Source organism: Gymnogyps californianus, chromosome Z (assembly GCF_018139145.2).
Source record: "Gymnogyps californianus isolate 813 chromosome Z, ASM1813914v2, whole genome shotgun sequence".
Classification (NCBI taxonomy): Eukaryota; Metazoa; Chordata; class Aves; order Accipitriformes; family Cathartidae; genus Gymnogyps; species Gymnogyps californianus.
Genome location: NC_059500.1, coordinates 68874230 through 68900287, shown reverse-complemented (window position 1 = coordinate 68900287; position 26058 = coordinate 68874230). Strand labels below are relative to the sequence as shown.

Sequence of the window (26058 nt, the reverse complement as noted above, 5' to 3'; positions counted from 1 at the left end):
ACTACAAGGCATTTTTTTGACAAAGTTCATTAACATTTTAGTATAACATTATTCAAAATTTAGGGAATAAATTCACTCTTCCATTAAAGTCGGTAATGTCATGAAAGTAAAATACAATTTAGGCTGATAGTCATAGCCTGAGTTTAACTATCTGGAAACTACTTAAAAGCCCTTAAAAAAAAAAAAAAAAAAAGAAGTAACATTGCAAAACAGTCATCAATTTCTCTTCACTGAGCTCCCATTTGGAAACAAGCCTTCTGGCAAGTTAAGCCCAGTCTGTATTTCACGTTTAAATCTGCCTCATTGGTATTAGTTTTGGCGAAACCTAGCAAAAAGGAGGGAAAAAAACACAACAGTTGGCATACAGATATAGCAGTACAACCCACCATTCACTTCCACCCCTATCAACTATGTGCCACTGAAGACTAGAGACGCTGTATTTATTTAAACTGATATATTTGCAGTATTTCAGAGATAAACACTCCCACAACTAAATTTTCTGATGCAGGAATACAAGATATGTGTGGTGCTAGTATCCAGCCTCTAAACTTCATTTATTTTGAGCTGGTTATTGATTTAAGAATGCAAGTAGATTAAACTTGGACAGCCGAACCTGTACTTGCCCCTGCTAACTGCACGGTCTTCTTGGATGGCTTCCAATGTCAGCAGAAGCGAAAGCTGAACTCAAGTGAAGCAGCTTCTCAATTATACACCGAACAAGATGGCACATGAATGTAACTCAAAAATAGGCCATGGCTTAGTTAATACACTGGCCCATAAATGGTCATAGCTTGTGTACAGTGGGACTGCGCTTGCCATGAACAGCAATAGGAGAGACAGCTGCCGATGGGCAAAGGCTTCAGCCATCACCTTCTAATCCACTTGCATTCACACATCAATACAGTGAATAATGTAGAGTCACCAAAACAGACTATATTCAATACATGATTGAATTGCCACTGCAGTATTAAAACAAGCATGCCAAGGAATCTTAAACTGATGATTTCCCTTCTTTGGTCAATAGTCAAGTTCATTCTGCTTTTCCTCCCCACCCACCGGCAGATAGGATGCTGTCTGTCAATGCTGGGCCTGGGCAGAAGTAGTCAACTGAGTTTTGGAACGTGCATATTAGCTGGGGATATACAATCAAATATATTTGTACACATACTGTACCTATAGTATATGTATACATTTGATTTGATGACTTGTTTGATGATGATAATTAAATACTTCTAATTTTATCTGTATTTTTTAAATTTGTCTTCTTCCATTCACATTCATTTGATTTGTTTGATGATGATATAGTCCAATACTTCTAATTTTACCTTTTTTTATTTAAACTTGCCTTTTTCCATTCACGTTCATTTTTGTGTGAGGACACACTTATGTATTCTATTGTTTTAATTCCATATACTCATAAAAATCAATTAGTGATATTATAAGATATCCAGCAGACCAAAAATAAAACACAGTAAGCCTAAATAGGAAACTAGATGAGGAAAGAAGGTGTAAAAGGGAACAATACAGAGAAGACTTTGAAAAGTAGCAATGGTTAACACTTGGTTGAACCCTGACTGCAGGTCTACACAAATATCCTGAGGAAAAGCTCTCCACAAAAGATCCAAGCCTCTTTAAATATCTCCTGTTCCCAGGCCTATTTAAATAGGTGCCCCAGGATGAAGATCAAAAATAACTCATGTGATCTTACTTGTTCAGGATGAAAAACAGTTCCACAGATAATCTGGCTCCAAGTTGATTAATGTGTCCCACTGAAACATTACTGCATTCCTTCTGCCTCCTTATCCCATCTTTTTCACTTAACGGTACTGAACAAGCTAACTCATTGCCGTGGTTTAACCCCAGCCAGTAACTAAGCACTAGGCAGCTGCTCCCCCCTCCCCGCTCCCGGTGGGATGGGGAGGAGGATTGGGGAAAAAAAGGAAAACTCATGGGTTGAGATAAGAGCAGTTTAATAAGTAAAATAAAATATAATACTACTACTAGTAATATAATTATAATAGTAATGAAAAGGAATATAACAAAAAAAAAAAAGAGAGAGAGAGAAATAAAACCCAAGAAAAGACAAGTGATGCACAATGCAATTGCTCACCACCTGCTGACCGATGCCCAAGGAGCAATCTGCCCCTCCCGGCCAACTCCCCCCTGTTTATATACTGGGCATGACATTCCATGGTATGGAATACCCCTTTGGCTAGTTCAGGTCAACTGTGCTGGCTACGCTCCCTCCCAGTTTCTTGCACACCTGCTTGCTGGCAGAGCATGGGAAACCGAAAAATCCTTAACTTAAGTGCTACTTAGCAACAACTAAAACATCAGTGTGTTATCAACATTATTCTCACACCAAATCCAAAACACAGCACTGTACCAGCTACTAAGAAGACAATTAACTCTATCCCAGCCAAAACCACGACACTCATGAAAGAATGATATATAAGCATTAAAGCCTCTTTCTTTTAGAGGTACAGGGCTATATTTCCTCTACCAGTTAGATTTCTACGTTATCCTTCCTCCAGCCACTATATATCATCATTTATAACCTTATAAGAACAGCCACAGAGGAAAGTGGCTTAGTTCATGAAGAATGTGTTTACTGTATCAAATGCTAATGAAATGTATTCAGTGGATGGAAACTGTTCATTGATTTTTCAAACTTGTGTGTGAACTAGGATAATAAACAGATGTAATAGGTGCAAGTGTAGAGGAGCTGGAGAAACTCCCTGAGTGCACCAGCATTCCTGGACTAGTTTCAGAAATGTTTCAACATTTCTGATTCCAAGTGCCTATGTGCCTCACTTAATTTGGGTCTATTTCTGCCTCACCCAGGGATGGTTCCACTGAAGTAAAGGAAAAAATTGGAGGACAAAGATAGCACTGTTAAATTTTGTATTCTGCAAATAATGACAAAAGGCAATTACTGCAGGAGATCATTGTTTTTTTGCTGTGGTAGACTGTGGTGCCATTAAAACTTCAAGTGTTTTACATTTGAATGAGCAAATTATGTTAAATGTAATGTCTGCACATCTGATGCTAACAGCTGTCATTTGTGTGTACCACTATACGCTTCAGAAAGGGTGTGATCCCCATGAGTGCTGAAGTGCCACAATGTCTGCTGAAGATAACAGAGGTGGCGAGGGCCCAGCACCACTCAGAACTGGACCCAAATACAACTGTTTGCTCTAAATAAAATGTGATTAAATAAGCAGAAAAATGCTAATGTAACAAAAGGGATAGTTTGTGCTTGGAAAACAAGGAATAATCAAGTCCGAAATGCAGGAAGCCCCCCAGGTCCACTGCTTTAAATCCCAGTAGAGTCAGTCAATTCAGTATCACCCTGTGCTAAGAGCACAGCATTTGATAAGGGCTGAATGTGCTTAATGAAGACTATTTTACAGTACACAGCCGCAGAGTTGCTACTTTCTTACAGTACCTCCTAAGCGACACATTCATAATATTATTTCACTTAGAGGAAGAACAGCTTATCCTGGAAGCTTCAAAATACTTTGCTAATGTTGAACAAGTAGGTGTACTGGAAGGGTTTTCCCAGGGCAGTTCTGTATGCAGCCTCCAAACTGGTAAGAGGACACACGGCCTCAGGGACTCCCTGCAATTCAAGCTTGTTGACTCTCTGATTTCCAACCCCAAACTACCCTTTTTGGCTACACAAACAAACCTATCCTTATTTCATTATGTTTCTTTATAGCAAGCTGTTCTTTCAAGGCCTGATTTTGAATTATGTGGAGTCCTAATAACTTCTAATGACCTTATCAAGTGTACAAAAGCAAGTCATTGTTCAAAAATGTAAAAACAGCCCCTCAATAAAAAAAAGACGACCAGTGTTAGCATATTTGTTAAAATAATAAAAGTTGTTTATCCCTTATTAATTCCTAATTCTTTGAAATTGCAGATAAAAGCAAACCATAATTCCAACATCAGCTTTTGTACAAAAATCTGTTCCAAATGTGACTTTTGCAGGGGGGTGATTGATCAGGAAAAAACACAACATCCATTTAAAAATGGATGCAATCCTGCAATAGCCTGTTTCCTCAAAGGAAAACGTACTTTCAGAAAATAAAACCATATCCTCTATTATTCTGTACTCACTGGCTCAAATTTGGACAGTCGATTTCTTTTTAGACATACACTAGTCAACTGCTATTCAACTACTTAATGTTTCCTTGGCAGATGTTTTTTCCTAAACTCCATGTTATCTTTTAAGATCATTTTGTAAAACTCAGCTTTTAGATTAAGGAAAAAAAGGGGGGGAGAGGGAGTTTCTACCCAGACAGACTTATCCTGATTATTTTTATAATGAAATACATCTGCAAAACTATGGTTCTCAGTCTGTTCTCTCATGGTCTCATCAACGGTGTAAGCCAGTACAAACCCAAACAGATTACCTGCCAAGGTGATCTATATGCCAGGCAGCAGTAAATCTGATTTAAGCGTGCAAGATAAGCCAACACTTTGTCTTCACAGCACAGTAAAATCGAGGGCAAATTGTTTATTTCTTATATGATGCCAGTCTACAATGAAGATTGTTGATTCTAAATCACGTTTTCTTTGACATTTTGTTGTTGCAAATGTCCTTCAGGAGATGTTTTTTCAAATAAGTAAGCAGACTGTGAAAATGGGATTGTATAGCCAAATGTGTCTCAAAGAAAGCCATATAGGCTATAAAGTCCTCCTCTCTAAAAAGGAGTAGTCTGCATGGGGAGAGATAGTTATATGTAAAGGTACAGCCATCCCTTAAAATCTCACTTGTAATGAACCTAGAGAGATGTTTGTTTTAGTTCAGATCATTCACTGCATCCACTGAAAAAAGCTGCTAGAAAAGGGTCAACTCTTCATTTTCCACCCATTAGTTCTGTTTCAAACTAGCAAAACATATGATCCAAAATAACTGCTTTTACTGTAGCAATACAGTATCACTAAAATTCCTGTCACTGATATAAACAAGAACAAGATGTCTCATTCAGTGAACATAAATAATCAGAAGCACAACTGTTATTCTTGCAAGGAAGCCTGAGGCAGAGTCTTGAAATGTGGAAAAAAGGACCAAGGATGCTGCTTTCTGAACAAATGCCTATCGCAATGCTCAAATCTCTATTTTCTGAACTCCAAAACTAAGCGAAGGAGCGGTAGGTGTTCACTGTATATGAAGATCAGGCCATCAGGGGTCCAGTACTATGCAACAGTGTACCACTTTTGCTGTCACAGATGTCATTAGAAGTTTTGGTAAGGATTTCAGTGAGAGGAGGACTGGGTCACTGTGGGCTGGAAACATTCGGGGGGGGGGGGGGGAGAAAAAGAAAGGAAGAGCTAGTGCTCTTTCATGCCACAGCTTTAATAAACAAATCATTGTGGTTCATGCTTTTCACCTGCAGCGCTATAGAGATTTCAGGCACTTGTGGAACTACCAATCAGTTGGTAACGCTGACCCTCGCGCGTACCTTGGCAGAGGTACATGCTTTACAAACTAGCATTCCTTTGCAAGCATTTATGCAAGCCACATGCTTTCAAGATAGGGATATGAAAGTGCATAAACCAAGCAGCATCTACGTTTTTCATGGGCACAGCTCCTTTAGTACAGCTCGTTGATTTCATGCATGACCACAGCAGCCGTACAAAGCAGACTGTGCTGGAGTTTGCCTTCAGGAGAACTAGGAAATGGTGCCTGTGAAGTGTCCCTTCCTGATCCCAGTGAGACAGATCCCAGGGACCTAGACAGCAGATTGTTGCAGTATCTCTCATCAACTGGTCTAACTTCAGGCTATCCTAAAGATTCAAAATTTATATCACTCCTTTGTAACATTTCAAGGAAAGCACTGAGGAACAGTGGAGTGGTGCTAATCTTTTCTTTGGTCCTAATAGTCTTGCCCTATCATATCCACCATGCTGCTGTAAAGCTTAATCTCATAGCCCATCATTTTAAGCTTATAACTTCTTTCTCTAAATTCTTTGGTTGCTTCTGCTTCATTGCCTTGAGCATAGGCTGCTGGACTTTAGGTAACACATGCTCAACTAAATACCTATATATTGGTCACCTGAACCAAAAAGAAACCAACTCCTTCCAAACAAGCAGGTTTGGAACATGTAAGGACTGGTGTCTTTTGACGAAAAAAGTCCTTTCCTGTAGTTTCAGTCTATTTAAATGCTTACTAAACATGGCACCTTCAAATTCATCATGAAGTTAATCCCCAAATTAAATATGCAAGAACAAAACAAAGTGACTGACTGCAATAGATACAAACCTACAAGGTAATTTTTATGTTTTAATTTTGGATGCTAGCTGTTTGACACGATGATCAGCCAAAGAAAAAGAAGTTCTGACATTATCAAAGTTTTAAAAAATTGTTCATTTTTTCCTAAATCACAGTCAGAAGCTGAATGAATAATTTCTTTTGCACATAGAATTGCTGCATATGGAAGGTTGCTTCCACTGTAAATTAAAAAATGACTTCCATAAAATGTTACATGGAAAGTTAATAATGGAGCAAAGAAATTTTGTAGCAGTTTCCTGCACTCACCAGTTGCAGGTCACTCATCTTTAACTGAACAATTTTTCTCAGATAAACGAATGTATTTTCAGAAGTGAACAGCTCTTTACTTAAAATATGTAAAACTCCACAAGAAAAACATACACTATCATATTTAGTTATCAGAAATGCTCTTATGGACACAGGAAATGAATGAAATTCCACAGCCTCATTGCTCAGAAAGTTTTACTTACTGCCAATAGTATGCTCAAAGCCCTTCACACACTAACTGCTCTGCAATCTTTCAATTATGTGCCCTAGCCCTGCCATGGCACTCTGCAAAAAGGAAGAGTATTGCACTTCATTACCAAATATTCCCCAACTATTTTTACAGCACAATTGGTATACTGTCATACTCACTGTCCTCACCAAAGGAGGACTGACCTGCCCCAAAAGAATTCACAACACAGAAGAAAAAATTTCGTAATGTGCATGTAGGAGAAGGCCATGAAGAAACTAGATGTTATCAACCACACATATGCAATCAGTTACAATCTACGGCGCTACAGCTTTCCATTAATAAGCCAGTTTTCTGTTAGCATTACGTGAGACTTAAGAATGAACATGAAGGTCAAAAGGCAGTGGCTTTCTGGATTAATGCAGAGCATAAATTTCATCCATATAAGGCAATAGGAGAGAAAAAGCAAAGATATCAACAGTAGAGCATTTAATTGATTGGCACTAGTAGCACAGAGTGGACACGTGTAGTCACCTCTGTTGAGAAGACTCAGAACCCCACCTAAAGATAGCATGAAAACTTAGCAACAGAGAGTTAGGTAAACTAATTTATACAGTGGAAAAATAAATATTCATTCACCTCTCAGATATGAATCAGCTCCCCTCTTCAAAGCATCATAAAACTTCCCTTTTCAAATTGTCCTTTTACTCTTAGTCATTTCTCCGTCTCTTCTGTTTTTCCTAGCTTCTAACGCTTCCAATATAATCATACTAGTTTAGCCCTAAATTATCTTCTTATTTTCATTGTAAATCCCCCACGTAATCTACCCAGCCCTAACCTATAAGGGGGAAACTTACTGCGTCTACAAGTCTTCATGTGGTGAGTATTTGTGGAGAATACTTGTTCTGACACCAGACTAACTATATTTGTTTGTAAAATGACTTACTGTGAAGTCACAGCCAGTGCTTTTCTTGATATCATCCACTGTCAGTCCTTCCCAGATTTCCACAAGGGTCAATCCCTTCTTCTTGTCCACATCAAACACAGCCTGTCAGGTTCAAATAGCACACAATTTTTTTATTATCAAAGCAGAAAATGAGGATGTAAGTAGTAATATTGTACAAAATGGTGTAAAGTAGGTAGCATTCCCTCAGTAACAAAAGATGCCATTATCAATTGGTTTCACTTTTCACTTTTCTGACTGACCAATAAAGATTTTTGCTATATTTATTTGTACCTGAAATAATCTAAAATATGAGATGTGTTAGTTTTGTGGGAAAAACATGCAACTGTTCTTCATTGCATGAAATGAGGACCATGCCTCCTGCTCCAATCTGGTGAGAATTGGGAGGTCCAAAGGAAAGGGCTGAGACGTTCTTTGCTGCAAGACAATGCTCACGAGATCGTGAAGGAAAACAGAAAAAGACAATGTCTCCTTCATTCTTCTATTTCGTTTTAAGGCCAGCAGAGAGGTACAGAGCAGCTGACCACCTTCGTCAGATTATAAGCTTCTCCAACAGCTATTGCATACTCATTGCAAATTTTAGTATTTTCAGAAGCTAGCAATGAAAGACAAGATTTCTTGTTCTGTTTTTAATAGAAAGCCTGGGAGGAAGTGTCTGAAGGATCAAAGGCTGTTCTTTCCGATGTCTTCATAAGATGTGCTTTCCACTTCCAAGCCTCACAAGTGCATCAAATAAAAACACCTGCAAAACGATGTGCACTTTAATGGTGCCTACATCTTACAACGTAGGAGATACACAGGTTGCAAGCTAGTTGCCAGGGAAACCTTAAGGTCTATAGTCATTTTCCTTAATTTAAAAAAAAAAAAAAAAAAAGTCAGTAGCAAAAGACCAGTGAAGACTGAACTTGAAATGAAAGTGAAGTCTTAAGCTCACCACAGAAGTGTACTAAAGTTCAACTGTCCTCTGGACACATGAGACTGATTTATGGGACTGAAAAATGATAGCTCCTCTAAGTCTTAAAAAAGAAGCTGGGCATAAGGAAAATATACACTAGGAAGCTAGTGTGGAAACAGAATTTGCAACACTATCTAAGTACTGTTGGACATTTGTGTCATCTCCTAACAAAGCAACCAGATCTGACAAGTGGTGACTCTTAGAGAAATTTCTGCTTCTTGTTTATTTTCTGTCAGTCCTTGTTCACTCTCATTTTTTTGCACCTTACATTTGTATGTGTCCAGTTAGAAGAAGACTGGAAAAACTTCCACATTTTCATTTATTTTCCCTTACTTTGTGGAGGAAAAAATCTTTAAATTACAGTAGCAATATACCACCGGGAGAAAGCAAATTCTACATCAGCACCTTTGATGCATTCTACTTAGTATGATAGATGGCTCACAGAGGGACTAGTCTAAGCCCCTAAAAATGTAAACACTGATAATAAAAGGAGTATGATTACAGCAAAAACCTTAAGTCACTTATCCTTTGCTGAAAAGATCCACTAATGTACTTTGAGCAGCAGCAGCAATATCAGTTGCTCACATGTACTTGCACTGAAAGTAAATTGCTTCACAAATGGAATCAAGTAAGGACAAAAGAATTAAAGCCCTGCTACAGCTACAGGTAGTGTTTCTCTGAAAGAGTCTGTAGTATACATCAAGGAAGATGCCAATTGTCTGACATATACATGCTACACAGTTATTGCTCTGCTGGAAAAAACCTGAGCTGTGATTACAGCTATATTTGAGGATTTGCATCTCACATGGCAAATTTTCAGGAATACTTTGGGAAAAATAAGGAGATACACACTTTGCATACTTCTCATGTGTGATATCTTTGTTCTGAAGGTGTCTAAGAGTACAGTCCAGTATGCTAGATGTCAATGGTTAAAGCTTTAAAAGGAAAAATATGAGCCCTCAGACCTCTGGAATTGAACTCCAAGGGAATTGTTGCCCTTCATTGGCAACAGATACCAAATATATTCTTCATTTTTACTAAGCGTTACTACTTTTTCTGAGTGTCCCTTCTTAGGGATAGAGGAGCAAAGTATTGACAAGGATTCAAGAAAAGTACTTTACCTTCTCCGTAATGATGCGGTTTACACATTGTTTCCCAGTAAGTGGTAAATTGCACTTTTCCAAGATTTTATGGACATTGCCCTGTGTTTAACAATATACAGAAAAACATTAATTTTCAAAAACAACACAACTTACTCAGAATTCAAATGTGTACACGAAAATCACAGCTGTAGCCATTCAGTGTTATTGAAACATTCACTGTACTCAGAACACTCTTTGAATTCACTTCTGTGGCAGATTACATCTCTGGCAATTTGGGACAGTTATTACTTAAATCCCACATATAGCGAGATGACTAATAAGAATCTCACTGTACCACTGAGTGGGCTCCTGAATTTAGAAGTTCTGCATACTTCTGCTTAATAATCTGTCTTTCCTGCTGCAATGTGAGGATAAGAGATACATGGGACCTCACTGATGACACATAAAGGACAAAAATTAGGGAAAGACATTGCGGGCATGACATTTCTCGGTCTTATACTTTATCATAAACAGTATGTGCAGGATCAGCCATACACACAGGCATTTCAAATCCCCAGGGCTCAAGTGCATAGTCATGCTCTGAAAATAGTAAATCCAGTTTCTTTACCCACACTGAATTCCCATTCCCTCCATCTCTCCAGGAAAGCCCAAAAGCAGGCTAAGAGATGAGTGCAATATGCTCATCTTCCAAGTGCTACACAGAAGTTACATTATGTCTGTTTTAGACAGAACAAATTAGCATGCAAATATAGTAGAAAAGAATGTATATATAGAAAACAGGATTTACTTTAAGGCGTTTCCTTTTCTGGAGTATCAAATGCCAGCTACTCTAAATCCTGGGAAAAATATTAGCTAATGAGAAAACATAGCTTCTGACATGAAGCTGGGCAGGTAAGGTTTGGGTGGTGAGTTTTTGGGGGTTTTTCCTTCTCTTCTTCCCCCCCCCCCCCCCCCCTTCTTTTTTCTTCAATTTTTTTAATAGGAGTTCACAAATGGCTTTAGATCCTGCTAAATGAATGTAGGCTGCAAGAGCTCTGAATGAATACAAAAGAGATGGATCACTACATTTTTAGTCAGTATTTGTAGGCGTTTTACAGAGGTAATATTAAGTGCACATTTCTCCCATTATCACATGCTTTTATTTTTTCTCTAATTATCAATTTTCAGTTATGCATTTCAAAACTCTCAGAGTATTACATGTCTCATATTTAACCATCTGAACGCAATACTTTTTAAATTTACAATCATCAGTTTGCCCTAAGGCTTAATATAAACTCAGGAACCATCTCTCAGCCAGTTTGACTCCTGAGTGATAACAAAATGAGCAATCCATGTGCTTTTGAATTTATCTTTTTCTGTGAAGAACTATTTCTTCATTCTAATTATACTGGCAAGATCCACATCTGGCATCAAGGCAACTACTCTGATGAAACTCAATGAAAATAATGACTTGCAACAGTGTTACTTTGAATTGATCTACTTATATCCTGTCCACCTCGAAGACCTTCCTGCGCACTTTGCCTAAGAGCCAAGATTAAGCTGTGCTATTTGTAATATCTTCAGTAACATAGCAGGTATACTTCTCAGCCATATGAAATGAAGTGCCTCTTCCTGGTACCCAACTGAGATTGAAATGCATGGACTTGCAGAGGTGACAGCTTGAACGGCTCCTGTGACCCTAAGAACTGATACATTCCAGCTTCTTAACACTTGAGCTGAAGATTATTGTATTACCAGTTAGCATTAAATGCGACTTTTGGAAGACATCCATCAGGGCACTATCAGAATAGGAGTCCAAATGGAACTGCATGAATTTTTACCGTCTGAGTTTATACAGGATTTGTTCAAATAAAGGAAAAGATCGTTGTGTAGATACATAAAACCTTAAGGTGTTTCAGTCTGCTTTAAGTAAAAAATTCTGTTGTTGAAGAACAAAAATGTCCTTAATCTTGCACAACACATTAAAATCAAAACTATTCACAATGATAGAAAGTAGTTTTCAATTCCGTGCTCCATGTTTCAGTCATGTCCAAATCAAGTGCTTAAAACTAGCTTCCATTCTATTTTTCTGATGGTGTAGACAACTCATTTCACAACATGGAACAATTACCAGCCACTACTTTCCTATGTTTTGCAAAACATGTCAATGATAGTATGGGGGTAAGAACTTGACTTTTATTTCTCATAGCAGATTAGGTACAGATGCACAGTCTGTACCTAAAACAGTCGTTTAGAGATTAAATAACAATCTTACATTCTATTATTTTTCTTCATGGTTATAAACAGAAAAGTAATTTAGCAAAAAATACATTAAGAAATACCATAACGAATTAGACTTAAGGTCTATTAGCCAAGTGTCTCACAGTGGCCTAAGCACATGGAGCAAAAATTGAGCCACCCTTCCACAGACATGCCCTCCTGGTTCCTGACATGCTGTGATGTATAGATTTCCTGAGCTAGAGACTGCTTCTGGGCAATGCTATTTAATTGTCACTGATGAACTTAACCTCATAAAATGGTTTAGTCCCTTTCATATAGACTTAATTCTTTGAGCTCCTGCATCATCCTGCCGATCATCCACAACTTCATTAGCTGGCTGTGAAAAATGTTTCTTGTTGTTTTAAACCTGCTAGTTGCTAATTTCAGTTGGCTTCCCCTACTTCTTTTCTAAGGCAGTGACTAGCCATTCTGCATCTATCTTCTCCCTGCTCTTACTATTTTGTGTATTTCTATGTTACCCTTCCTCAATAGCATTTCTTAAGCTGAACAGTCTTCTACAAAACTCATTTCATGTTCTGCCATCTTCCTTCTGTACCTTTTGGTCTTCATTACATGTGAAAATTTAAGTAATTAAATATATAAATAATTTGGGGCAGAGCGTATTTAGTTTTATTTGCAAAATACTGCATATCAGAGTTTAAAAAGAGGGAAATTCTTTGAGTATTTATTTGAGTGTTAAGACAGATACTACTTTCACCCTCATAATTAAGTGTAAATTATTTTTGTCTGCACTGCAAGGACTTCAGCCTATTGCTGTGTTTAAAAATAGCAACATGTGTACTGAAAGAATGCACTTTTAAAATCTTAGAAAACTTATTTAAATGTTTAACAAGCCGTTACTATTATACAAAAAAACTTGAAAAGGATTAAAAGATCCTTCACAACATCACAAATCAGACAAAACTGACTGCAAGAACTACCTCTTACAGCAACTCTTGAACATGTCCATTGAAGGTACTGCATATATCCCATGCCTTCCACCGTATTTCCATCCATCAGATCTTGACTGCTGTTTATTTACAGGAGACTTTGGCATCTAATAATAGTTTTCTTATTATTTATTTGGAGAATAAGATGACAAAAATGTCCCTATACTAAAAAGCCAGCAGACACAACAGACTGTCACAGTACATGCAGACATTTCTTTCACTCAGTAGCACACTGGGCTTTGAGCAGGACAAAAGATTGCTCCTCTGATGCATAGATACAGATGCAGTAAGTTTGTGAGAAAATCTTTGGTGTAAAGAATTAAAAAGCCGTGAATATAAAATCAGCTCTATAAGAAGCAGTCACCCCAATAAAAGGCTGCTGACTTTCAGAGCTGGTCTTACAGGTGCTAGAGTTGCCTATTTAAAAAAAAAAAAGAAAAAAAAAAAAGAAAAAAAAAAAGAGGAGCACTTGAAAACCGTAACAGCAGCTTTTGATTTCCAAACATTAGATTTCCACATTTCATCATCTTCACTTTTGAGCAAACAAGCAGCAGCACTATGAAGACCCCAAAAAGAGGCTAGGTAAGAGGAAAGAGTACCAAGAATACCCTCCATTTTAAAATAAGAATAAAATGAAAAATCATGCACATAGTTTAGTTTTGCAGTGCCTTCTCACAAAAGCAGAAGAAATAATTTATGAAAGCCTGTAACTGGCTCTCTAGAAGTACACACCAGGCATACCATGTACATAAGAGCCCAAGTTATGTATACGTATGCCGAAATAAGTAAGTCTATGCCTGGACTGTTTGTAACAGTGAACCTATCTGTGTTTCCACCTTTTTCAGGTTTCAGTACTCCTACTGACAAAAAAAAACCAACATGCAAACAACTTCCAAACACTGTACTGAAAAAAGATTTTGGTAATAGTACTTTTAAGAGAAAAACTGTCATGAATAATTACACTGTGTGTGGACTCTGAGCCTTAACCAAATTCCACTAGTAACTAGAAATTTAGCATAAATATTTATTCAGATCACATTAATACCTGAAGTATGTGTCTGAGCAAATGGATAATTACATGTCCAGTTTTTGGGAGACTGTGATAGGGATGCGAGTCATATAGATGAATTTGCTTTGTACTTTCGTTTACTTATTTGCACATATGCACGCGAAAACTATTGGGTCAGACTCAGCCCTATTAGTGAAAATGTGCTCCTTGAGATCACAGCTTAGTATAAATTGTGAAACTACTATATTTTTCAACAATTTTTTTTTTACGTGAAAATTCATATCACATTTAAAAAACACACAACTGTTAATATATTTAGCTTTCATATTTACATATTTACTATAGCTTACCATGCAAATTCCTTATGCTTGCCCTTATGCATTCTGACAGGAATATTATCTTGAACAATATACAACTAATTCTTATTGCAGACATACAACAAATTTGGAATAACAGAAACACAGAAATTAAACAAAAAGTTCATTTTCAAACATTTGGTATAGTTCCCTGAAAATAGAGATTTTTGTCCTTCAGGACATTTTTCTCATAGTTTGGACAGTCCCGTTTTAGAAGTTTCAAATGACAAGTTTCCTATGACCTTCTGTGGGAGACTGTTCATATCTATAAAACTCCCCCTACGAAGTCTCTAGATTAACCTCTGTCACATAATGATGTAAGGCAGCTTGCATCTCATCATGCCCAAAAGATCTATTCTGTTAAGCTGTCAGTACCAATTTGACTGGCAACTTCAAAGGTAAATATCTTTCCCTTATAACAAGTACTTAACCACGGGGAACCTAATTTTTCAAATTATTCTAAGGCGAAGAGTAAAACCTCTGGGGTAGCATCTACTGTAGCTCTGGCAATTGCCACTCTCATTAAATTTGCATGAAGTAACTAAAAAATGTGTGCAGCTTTTAAATATCAAGTTAATATTTCATTTTTTTCCATGGTGAATGATTCACTTACAAGAGGAAAGGAACCATACTAACCTAGCCCCCTGTTGCATCTCCATAATAACTAACAGCAAAACTGTCAAATCCTCACAAAGTAGCAGAATAAATGTAATATGTCTTTTCTTTTTTTTTTCTTCTTTTTTTGGTACAGCGCAAAACACTTACTTAGAAAGAAGCGGCAGAGCCTTACCTTGGCTGAGTGCTCCATGGTGACAACCACTTTGGTCTGCGCACTGGATACCAGGTCCATGGCACCCCCCATTCCTTTCACCATCTTACCCTAAAATTAAATTTTTAATGGAAATGTAACATTTTTATTATTAAAAAAAAAAAAAAGATAGAATATATTGGCTGCAATGACAGCACAAGATATTCACCTTTTCCTGCACAGAAAACCCACCTATTTCATCACCACTGTATTCAAACACTAACAGAGCTTCACCAGAGCGAAAACAGCTGTCTCATTCTACGCTCTATACAATGCAAATAGGAGAAGAATGATTAGTAGAATAAGGAACCACTGCCACAGCTGGTGCCCTGGGGTGTAACTTAAATCTGAATAGTACCATTGGCTTAATGGAAGCCCTGACACTCAGGAATGATTAATTTAGTTCCAATGGTTCTGACATTAGAAAAACAAAGTGTTCGTTGTCATGTGGATAGAAATGTCACTACTTCCTCAAAAGAAATCTTTGCTTATGAAATGTAGCAACAAGAACATCTGAGCACTCTCCACTTGCCAGTTTAGAAAGCCATGGCTCATATCACTATATCAGCACAAACCGATTTTTTTGTTCTATTCCAGATGTCTTTGGATGTCATTTCAGAACATGGGCAAATAAATGAATGTGGATCAGTACTCGCTTCTGTTTGTCCCTCAAACCAAGCAATGCTTTCTGCCTCTGTGACTCATTCTTCTCTTAGAGAGTTTCAGAATTGCACCTGTTATCACAGCAGCTGTATCATGGCTTGGCGTTCAGCTACCTCTGTTTTTCCTTTCCGTAATGCTACAGCATTCAACCCCTGCCTGCTTCCACCACCTTAAGCTGAACACATCTGATCTTGGAAGGTAAGAGGTCCAGACTTGGCACACTTCTGACTGGAAATGACCATAAGTACAAAGTTCTATCAGTATGAGCAGAGCAGTCATTTTTGGACAACAAGCACCAGACCCCAAAAACCAAACAGGGCACTCAACCTCATATGCCACCCCAGAGTTGCTGAGGAGGGCAGAAAGGGGAGTGGAACATCAAGGCACCTGCATGATAGGGGAGGTCAGTAACAAATAAGAGGCAAGGAATTTTACACATTAAAATAAATTAATTTCTGTCTCAAGTGTTTTGTATTTGCTCTCTTTTGACTGGTTATTATCCGTAATTAAAATAAATTATGGACAGTAATACCATGTATGCTGTTTTATACATAAAACCGAAAAGTATATGATTAAACGACTGGAAAACTTCCTAGTATAAAGGTTTTCTCTTATGCTTCCTTTTATTAGCTATGTGATTCAGTACCTTACTAGTATCAGTACCTATGGTCCATGATATAAAACACAGGGAAGAGACTTATCTCATTAAGCTGCCAGGCCAGCAGCTTATCGGTGTCTTGATCATTATAGTCTCTTGATCATAATGAAGGGAATATACATCCCCCCCAATCATATTTCCTTACTGTTTGCACAGTGAAGAATAAATCACATCTTCCTATATCTATAAACAACCCCTTTGGAATTTCTCATGTCAGATTAATATTTAATATTAATCACATTAATTAACATTACTACTAAATATTTCTTTGCAAATACAAACCTAAAAGGGATGAGAAGATTCATCTCTGTCCTTAACTTCCTGGCACTGCTCAGATCATTCTCCATCCTACCTGGAAATACAGAGCTCTTACAGAGACTGCAGTGACCTCTCATCTGCCTGCCAGAGGCTCACTGACAAGATAATGCAGAGAAGCTGAAGATGATAGATTATCTCCCCAGTAACTCAGAATAGGTTTGCATTGAGGATTATGCTATCAATACACCTCTCCTGACAATGCCATTAGTTCTTTTTCCAAGCCTTTTAGTTCTATTAACTAGTAAAGAGCTACAGGAACTAGGAAATATCTGAAGAAATAAGTAGCAATGAAGGACAATGACAAATCTAGTGCTGGAGAAGCTGTCATACAGGACTGAGAGAAGACTTCATCCCTTTGTGTACACAGAAGCAGGAAAATGCATGTCAAGTTGAAGACAAGGACTTACGGACCTTTAAATTGCTACATCTGCTCCTCCTCTTTAGGCAAACATACTAATTACTGCAGGGTGCCTGGTAAAGCAAATCAATTAAGCATTAACTCCAACTAGCCAAGTAATTACATGCTTTTATTTTGAGGAATATCCAAAGCACAGGGGCCTTACATTGCTCTCAGTCCATCTACCAAACTCCCACAACTTGCACTTTCCCCCACACCATACTGGCACAGGGGACAGCTGTATCCTAAATTTGAATTAAAATGCTCGAGACTAAAAGGTGATTCCCAAAAGACATTTTGTTCCTTTTCGCCTAGGATAAGCATGCAGACCAAAACAGTTCTGATATTTATAAACACTGCACATTTACAAGCAACAAGCAATTTCTGTTTCTTTTAAATTTTAATAGCATATTTAATTGCATCTGACATAAGTCAGACTGTTTTATTTGAATACTTTGCATGTAATATGCAGTCTGTCATAAAAATAAACATTTTCTCCTCCTGAAGACCGCTTGCAACAACTACCTCTGCTGTGAAATGTCTAAAAAAACCTGAACTGTGTTTATAATGCTGGATACTAGCTGAAGGGGGAACTATACATTCCATTTCAATAAAATGTTAATTTTTATTTATTTTTGATTGAACAGGGCAAACTGCAGACAGTAAAACTGTTCACTCTTGGTTACTTGATACGGCATTTAAGTGTAATGTAACAACCTGTACAAAGCTCAATTGTTTTAAATAATTCATTAAAAAAAAAAAGGTATTTCGAATAAGCAACTGCTAAAGTACATTTGCAGGTTTCCTGCTCGTTCTTACCACGTTGGTAAGGTCCAGGGTTTGCATGCCCCCTGCCCATTTATTTATTTAAGATTATTTTTGTTAGTTCCCAATTACATTGGTGCTGCTAGCTTAAGAAACCAGAAGGAAAGACTTAGTTCAGTGGTAGAGCACTGGTAATTTGAAGCACTGTTATAAAGCCCACGTCATCAGCAAGAGCTTGAAGTGAGAAGAAGAGTTTTTTGAATTAGCCATCCGCTTCCTGGGAGGTCCAACGTTGGCAACATTTATACAGCGGGTTAGGCAGAGGACAGAAACAAGCTGACAGTTTCCTCGTAGCTCTTTTGTTCAGTTACCATAAAAGGTCCATATTGCAAGGAGGAATTCTGCCTTTCCCATTGTGCTTCATCAGCAGTTCTTGCTAAGTCTCAGTCCAAATAATCTTGGGATGCAAGAAGTGGAAAGTTATGGTCCTGATGGATTTTTTTTTTTTTTTTTAAGATATTCAGCTCTTGTGCTTCTTCACAGCCATAAAGCCACACAAAATTAGTGGAATTTCTTATAATGCCTACTTATTGCAAAATAAATTATTTTGTTATTGTGATGATGCGGCATCTTTAAGAAAATATGAGAGAAGGGTACATATTTTCTCATCTGTTGTCTTCATACATGAACATCATTAGAGTGGTCAAAATACAACATTAAAGAGCCTGAGAAAGTAATTTAGCCTAATCGTAATTCCTAAACAGAAACCTTCCTGTTGGTTTGGTCACTTGCGGCATCAAAGACAATCTCTGGCATTCCAGCAGAAGCTTGTGAGTACTCCAAGGTGGGTGAGACAATCAAGATACTTTCAAGAGAATTTGAAGTTTTTCCACAATGATATTGCAAGCTAGAAAGATACTATAGCAGGCAGGAAACAATTTAGAAGAAAATCCAAACAGACTAAAAAGAGGTGGCTGAGAGAAAAGAGGAAAACTCAGGAGCCTTCAAACACTATTAAGGTCTTGAATCCATGCTGGTGTCTTACACCATTCCTCTGTATTCCCAGGGGGAAGGACTTTTCTTCCATAGCTGAATTTTATAGCTACTCCCAGCATCATAGGATAAAATGCATCTGAACTGATCTGGTTATGTTAAAAGAACATCTGTCTTCTGAGACAAACACGTATCACATCAACAGTACAGCAAAGCAGATGCTAATGACATGTTCAAGAAACAGTGAAAACTTATCAGTGGTAAATGCAGAGTTTTAAGGATTAGAACGCAGATGGAAACACAAGCTTGAATAATTCAATTTAAAATTGAATATCAAAGGACAGCCAAGGTGAAAACGTATACCCGTTTGAAAAGGAACTGAGCTACTTCCCTGTTAAGAGTCCTTGCCCCTGTTGCCCACTGCCCTAATACTGTATTAAATAAATACCATTTAGTCTGAAATTTCTCTTTCCTTCCATTAAATAGGAGAAAGAATACACATGCCTCACACTATGCTAAAAGTTAGTACAAGTACTATTTCAAAAACTCTTAGAGAAAATAAGTAATGCTTCTAGTTAAAACTGCAGTCCTCATGCAGGCTTCCCATTCAATCTGAATTTTCAGGCACCCCTCTGGAAGACCTTGAACAAGCTACCTAGGATGAGAGAGTAAAGATTTTAAGAATGTCAATATGGTCTCTGACGGCCACAGACACAGACTAGGTGGCAGGTACAGAATCCATCACCAGTCTCAGCTTCCTTATGAAAGGAAATAATTATATCGTGCCGGGGACAGCTACTAAAATTCAGAGCAACTGGAACAGTAGGAACTCCACAGAGAAAAGCAGAACTGAAGGTAATGCAGTGGATACAAGACACCTTCCTCGCCACCATCAGTGGTGCTAATGCTGCAGTCAAAAGGATAAACTTACGACCCCTTCAAAGTTTTCTGCTCTGCCCCTCTCTGCGGTGGTATGTATGCACTACTAACATACATTAGTCACACAGGTCTCCCTATCCGTATAGGTACTGTCTGTCTTCACAGATGTGCCAGCTTCAAATGACACGCACAGCACAAGGAAGGAGGTCATCAGAGCCATATGTAATTATTCAACAAAAACATCTCACTGTTGTTGTGGGGTTAGATGCGGTTGGTTTGGGGTTTTTTCATTTGTTTGGGGGGGTGCGTATTATCACAGACCTTAGCTTTGTACAAAAAAGATACCAATCAGAAGGTACTATTAAAAAAATGCATACACATAGATATACTCTAACTACATAAAAATGTAGATGACAATCCTTTGCCAATTGCTAACAGTCCTGTCCAGTGTTTATAGGAAAGGTACATTTAAGTTGATTCTAAAACGAAAGCCACAACTCTTCCAGATTTCACTTTCCATTTCTTCAGTGAAAAAGACTGGATGAAGACTGTATCAAAAAAGATGGATAAAGCTGAAGATTAAGTGTTCTGAAATATACTTCCTTGTCCTATTTTCCACTGATTTTATGTCCTTATATGGCACAATTACAGACTTATTGTAATTATGCTGTCAACTATGACAGCTAGATCAGATTTTACTCTGAGACTATGACTGAATAAACACTACCAAGAAACACTGGGGAAATCATTAATGGGATTTTTGAATCAGTAGAGTTGATAATGTAACAACACAACAAAGAGTTAATACTGGCTGAATGCAACAAAGCTGAGCACACTCTACATACACAACAGGGTGAAGATATTTTTTAAAGGATGTCCAAAATAAAGATTTAGTTGTATGGCTTAGCCATAGAGAAAATGACCTGATTTTCAAGAATGCTAACCAGGTATCTCCTAACACACACATAATGAAAAGCAAAATTAAAAAGTAAGTATAATTTTGAAAGAATGGAAGATAAATTCTTGAGGGACTGGTACTTCTTGGCAAAATTTATTAATAGCTCTTCCCTAAAATGTAGCATGTACAAATATGTGCACTAACTATATTTCTATATTTAGTTTCCATAACCTGAAAATTAAGGCAGCATAAAATATGTGCAAAGAAAGTTGGTCAAATTTTATTCCTTTATTCTCCCATAAAACTAACTTGAAATAACCATTGGCAACAGATTCGAATGACTGAGTGAAATTCAAATGAATACATTGAGAAACTGCATCTCAGAGGCAACTCAAAACAGCCTGTGACGCGCTTTAGTGAAATGGATTTGCTTTATAGTGATGAATGTTATTTCAGTGTAATGGGATAGGTAAGCCTTCCATTTACCTTTGCATACCGTTTCCAGAACACACAGCATTGCATGCAATAATTAAATATTACTGCCAACATAATGCTAGTCTCATTTGAAAGTGACAGTTCCATATCATAGTCACAATTGTTACCGCTAACCCACAGACCAGGAGTCTTCTGACATATGCTTGTATTTTTGAGACAGGCAGAATTTCTTCAGCTGCTTTCATTATACAGATGCCTAATGCGTAGCTGACACTTCCCACATTGAAAATTTAAGAGAGTATGAATAAAATACCAACAGCGAGCTCCTACATTCCTTCCATGCAGTCTGAAGAGAAATAAACACAAACAAAATTGATAGCAAAAGCCCTCAAAAAGGTGGAAGAAGTAGAGCTAACACAATACACTCCCTTTCTCCTTTGAGGTTTCAGGACTCTTCCAATGGTGGTAATTATGTGCTGCAAGGGCTCTGCAGGGCTTCCGGGCACGTGTTTGTTAGGAGAGAAGCACTAAGCTGATATACTACTGTAGGCTTCATTCCAAGACATGTGTCCGCAAAAAACTAGTATCTCTTCATATTAAAATAATATCCCATTGAAATGTAGATTTCCAAGGAGAATCTAGGTAACTGCAGGTGCTGTCCTTCTCCTTTGTTCAACTACTGCTGTATAAGCCCTACTCAGTCATGTCCTAGACATCAGACAACTTTACATTTCTGCTAAGAGAAACTCAGTCTTTGAGCCTAATTAACCTGTATATTTTCTATTCATACAGAATTTAGCTAATTTATAGTGCTTAATTCATTTTACGGTTAATAGTTAAAATATGTTTCTCAATTTCTTGCAATGCTGTACAACTTGAAACAAAACATGGACAGTTTGATGCACTCAGTGCAACAGAAATACTAGAAGAAAAGAGTTACTAGACAGTGTGTTTGGATTCAAAATGAAAATAAGCCTTGTGCAAAGATACTCCTATTCAAGCAAAGTGGCAAATAGCCTGCAAAAGGGCTCCTTGGAGAAGACCTACAGTGCTCTCAGGCATTCAGGGATACATGTGCTTTCTCCCATCATTAAAAATTATAATTTCAAGTCAGAAAAGCTCTTGCTGTGGAGCCCTCTCCTCTCAGGCTTGGCATTACAAATAATAATTAAAAACAAAAACAAAAACAAAACACCCTCCTGCAGTCACATACTTAGCTGGCCTCTGCCAGTTTACTTTCATTTTAAAAATGTCTCTACCAACGAACATGCAGTTCACCTCATGGGCAAGTGTCCAAAACGGTGCAAAAGATGTACTTCGAAGCTCTGTAGAAAAACTACCAATAACGTATAAAATTATATTCCTAATGCCTTAGGCTATACTGACCTCTACAGATAGTAAATTAAAAGATTACTAAATTTGAATTAGGTTTCGTCATGTCTTCTTTTCAGATAATCTTCTTTGATAAGGCTTAGAATTTTTGTATCATTTTCTTTCAATTTATTTCATTATTAACACTTTAATCCTTTAGATTTGGCTACTCCAAGACAGAGCATTAAAAATTAAGGCTGCTGCTTCCAAAATTCAAGGATTATTTATTTATTTTTTCCAAGAATGCTCCAGATTTATGTACCCAAACTGCATCACCCTGCACAAATTATATCACCCTCTTCCTCAGCCCCCTAACTGCATTACCTTAGCTATCAAAAGATGAATTTTATACTCCAGCAGAAGAATATACAAAACTAGAGTTCATTTTCTTGCTCAAAATTGTATTTTGTTTATATTGTTTGTAGGGAATAGAGATGTTAAATAGTATCAGTCCTGGTATCATCCCTGAGGCTGCTGCTTGTTAATTGAACTGCTGGCCACTAGGCTTTGAGCCTGGTGGTTTAGGAAATTGCCAGCTTCCTTGGCACCTTTGGATGTCTACTGTCTGCCATCGTGGACTTACACATGTCCAGTTCACTTAATCAGTCCTCTACAGTGGGTACGACCCACCCTTCCCCAAATTCTACCCCTAGCCATAGAGACCATACCACTAAAGTCTGAGGCAAAGATGTTGGTTATCTCAGTCTTCATCCAGAATCATGGAATCATTTAGACTGGAAAAGAACTTTAAGATCATTGAGTCCAACCATAAACCTAACAGTGCCAAGTCCACCACTAAACCATATCCATAAGCACCACAGCTACACATCTTTTAAATACCTCCAGGGATGGTGACTCAACCACTTCCCTGGGCAGCCTGTTCGAACGCTTAATAACCCTTTCGGTGAAGAAATTGTTCCTAATATCCAATCTAAACCTCCCCTGGCACAACTCGAGGCCGTTTCCTCTCCTCCTATCACTTGTTACCTGGGAAAAGAGACCGACACCCACCTCACTACAACCTTCTTTCAGGTAGTTGTAGAGAGTGATAAGGTCTCCCCTCAGCCTCCTTTTCTCCAGGCTAAACAGCTCCCTCAGCCACTCCTCATGCAACTTGTTCTCTAGACCCTTCACCAGCTTCATTGCTCTTCTTTGGACACACTCCAGCACCTCAATGTCTTTCTTGGAGTGAGGGGCCCAAAACTGAACACAGCATTCAAGGTGCGGCCTCACCAGAATGCCATTGGCCTTCTTGGCCACCTGGGCACACTGCTGGCTCATATTCAGTCGGCTGTCGACCAACACCCCCAGGTCCTTTTCTGCCAGTCAGCTTTCCAGCCACTCTTCCCCAAGCCTGTAGCGTTGCATGGGGTTGTTGTGACCCAAGTGCAGGACCCGGCACTTGGCCTTGTTGAAACTCATACAGCTGGCCTCAGCCCATCGCTCCAGCCTGTCCAGATCCCTCTGTAGAGCCTTCCTACCCCCAAGCAGATCAACACTCCTGCCCAACTTGCTGTCGTCTGCAAACTTACTGAGGGTGCACTCGATCCCCTCATCCAGATCGTTGATAAAGATATTAAACAGAACTGGCCCCAATACTGAGCCCTGGGGAACACCACTTGTGACTGGCCACCAACTGGATTTAACTCCATTCACCACCACTCTCTGGGCTCAGCCATCCAGCCAGTTTTTTACCCAGCAAAGAGTACACCCGTCCAAGCCATGAGCAGCCAGTTTCTCCAGGAGAATGCTGTGGGAAACGGTGTCAAAGGCTTTACTAAAGTCCAGGTAGACAACACCCACAGCCTTTCCCTCATCCACTAAGTGGGTCATCTTGTCATAGAAGGAGATCAGGTGAGTCAAGCAGGACCTGCCTTTCATCAACCCATGCTGACTGGGCCTGATCACCTGGTTGTCCTGTACATGCCACATGATGGCACTTAGGATGATCTGTTCCATAACCTTCCCTGGCACCTGGGTCAGGCTGACAGGCCTGTAGTTGCCTAGATCCTCCTTCTGGCCCTTCTTGTAGACAGGCATCACATTTGCTAACCTCCAGTCAACTGGGACCTCCCCGGTTAGCCAGGACTGCTGATAAATGATTGAAAGTGGCTTTGTGAGAACTTCTGCCAGCTCTCTCAGTACCCTTGGGTGGATCCCATCCGGCCCCATAGACTTGTGTGTGTCTAAGTGGTGTAGCAGGTTGCTAACCATTTCCCCTTGGATTATGGGGGCTTCATTCTGCTCCCTGTCCCTGTCTTCCAGCTCAGGGGGCTGGGTACCGTGAGAACAACTGGTCTTACTATTAAAGACAGAGGCAAAGGAGGCATTAAGTACCTCAGCCTTTTCCTCATCCTTTGTCACTATGTTTCCCCCTGCATCCAATAAAGGATGGAGTTTCTCCTTAGCCCTCTTTTTGTTGCTAATGTATTTATAGAAACATTTTTTATTGTCTTTTATGGCAGTAGCCAGAATAAGTTCTAGTTGGGCTTTGGCGCTTCTAATTTTCTCCCTACGTAATCTCACAACATCCTGGTAGTCCTCCTGAGTATGTTACCCTCTAATTAATTATATGCTTCACAGTTATACTTTTCACCTGTACTAAGTTTCTGCCTACTGAAATGTCATATCACAGACATTTCATCCATTTTGCTCTTTCAGATTCATCAACTTCCAGCTGCAGGGCTCCTCCACCATTCAATGGTTTTTCTGCCAGTACAGCATGTCAGCTATATCAGCAGTTATATTATTAGCATTTTTTAATGGCTAAGGAATGTTCAGAAATGCATATTAAGAAGACAGAGGCCCTGGTGTCACAGGGGAGCATTTCAGAAGTTCTGGTGTTTTGTTTTGACCTATGCCCAGCCTCCGACACATGTCACAACGGCAACCAGAGTCATGCAGGCTGTAGAAAATAAAGCAGTACTTGGTAGTAAGGTGTAGCCACCAGAAGGGCAGCACAAACTGTTTCATAAAATGCTTCTACTCTGACGGTCTCAAAAAGTCACCGATAGAAAGGAACTACAAACAAAGCAAGTACAGGCAGAGAGATGTGCAGTCAATCGTACAACTTTTAAAATCCAAAGTGAGACAATTTAAAGTGCCACAGGAGCCAGGACCACCGCGACAGGGCATGCTCATGCTGCTGCTCTGTAGATGCAATGAAGCTGCCCTGCTAGCAGCAATTTCTGACAGTAGTTTGAGAGACACAGATAGGTCAGACACTGTGTCCTTCACTCACAAAAGTGAAATGTGGCTCCATCCAGTAGCTCCCAGCAGCCATAGGCTGCCATCTTCTCTGGCCTGTCCGCCCTACTTCATGGCCATGTTCTCAGTGTTTCTCTTCCACCTCTCTTGGCCACCTTCTCCCAGCTGCACTCTGTTCCCAGGGGCTCCACAGAAATTTGCCACCTCCTTCTCCTTTCCCTCCTCAGAAACCCTCTTGTTAGTTGAAGAAATACCAAAGGAAGTGTCCTGGTTTCAGCTGGCATAGAGTTAATTTTCTTCCTAGTAGCTGGTATAGTGCTGTGTTTTGGTTTTAG

At 38.8% G+C, this 26058-nt stretch overlaps 1 protein-coding gene across 1 annotated transcript in view; it reads right to left on the bottom strand.

Moving 5' to 3' along the window:
• Positions 1-206: 206 nt before the first annotated feature.
• Positions 207-26058, bottom strand: part of OXCT1 (3-oxoacid CoA-transferase 1) — an 88585-nt gene continuing 62733 nt past the window's right edge. Inside the window, exons 14-17 of the mRNA XM_050912916.1 lie at positions 15122-15211; positions 9776-9856; positions 7682-7783; positions 207-325 (exon numbers count right to left, since the gene is read on the bottom strand). Coding sequence (XP_050768873.1) covers positions 290-325; positions 7682-7783; positions 9776-9856; positions 15122-15211 — 309 coding nt within the window. The 3' untranslated portion in view covers positions 207-289. The remainder of the gene's footprint in view (positions 326-7681; positions 7784-9775; positions 9857-15121; positions 15212-26058) is intronic.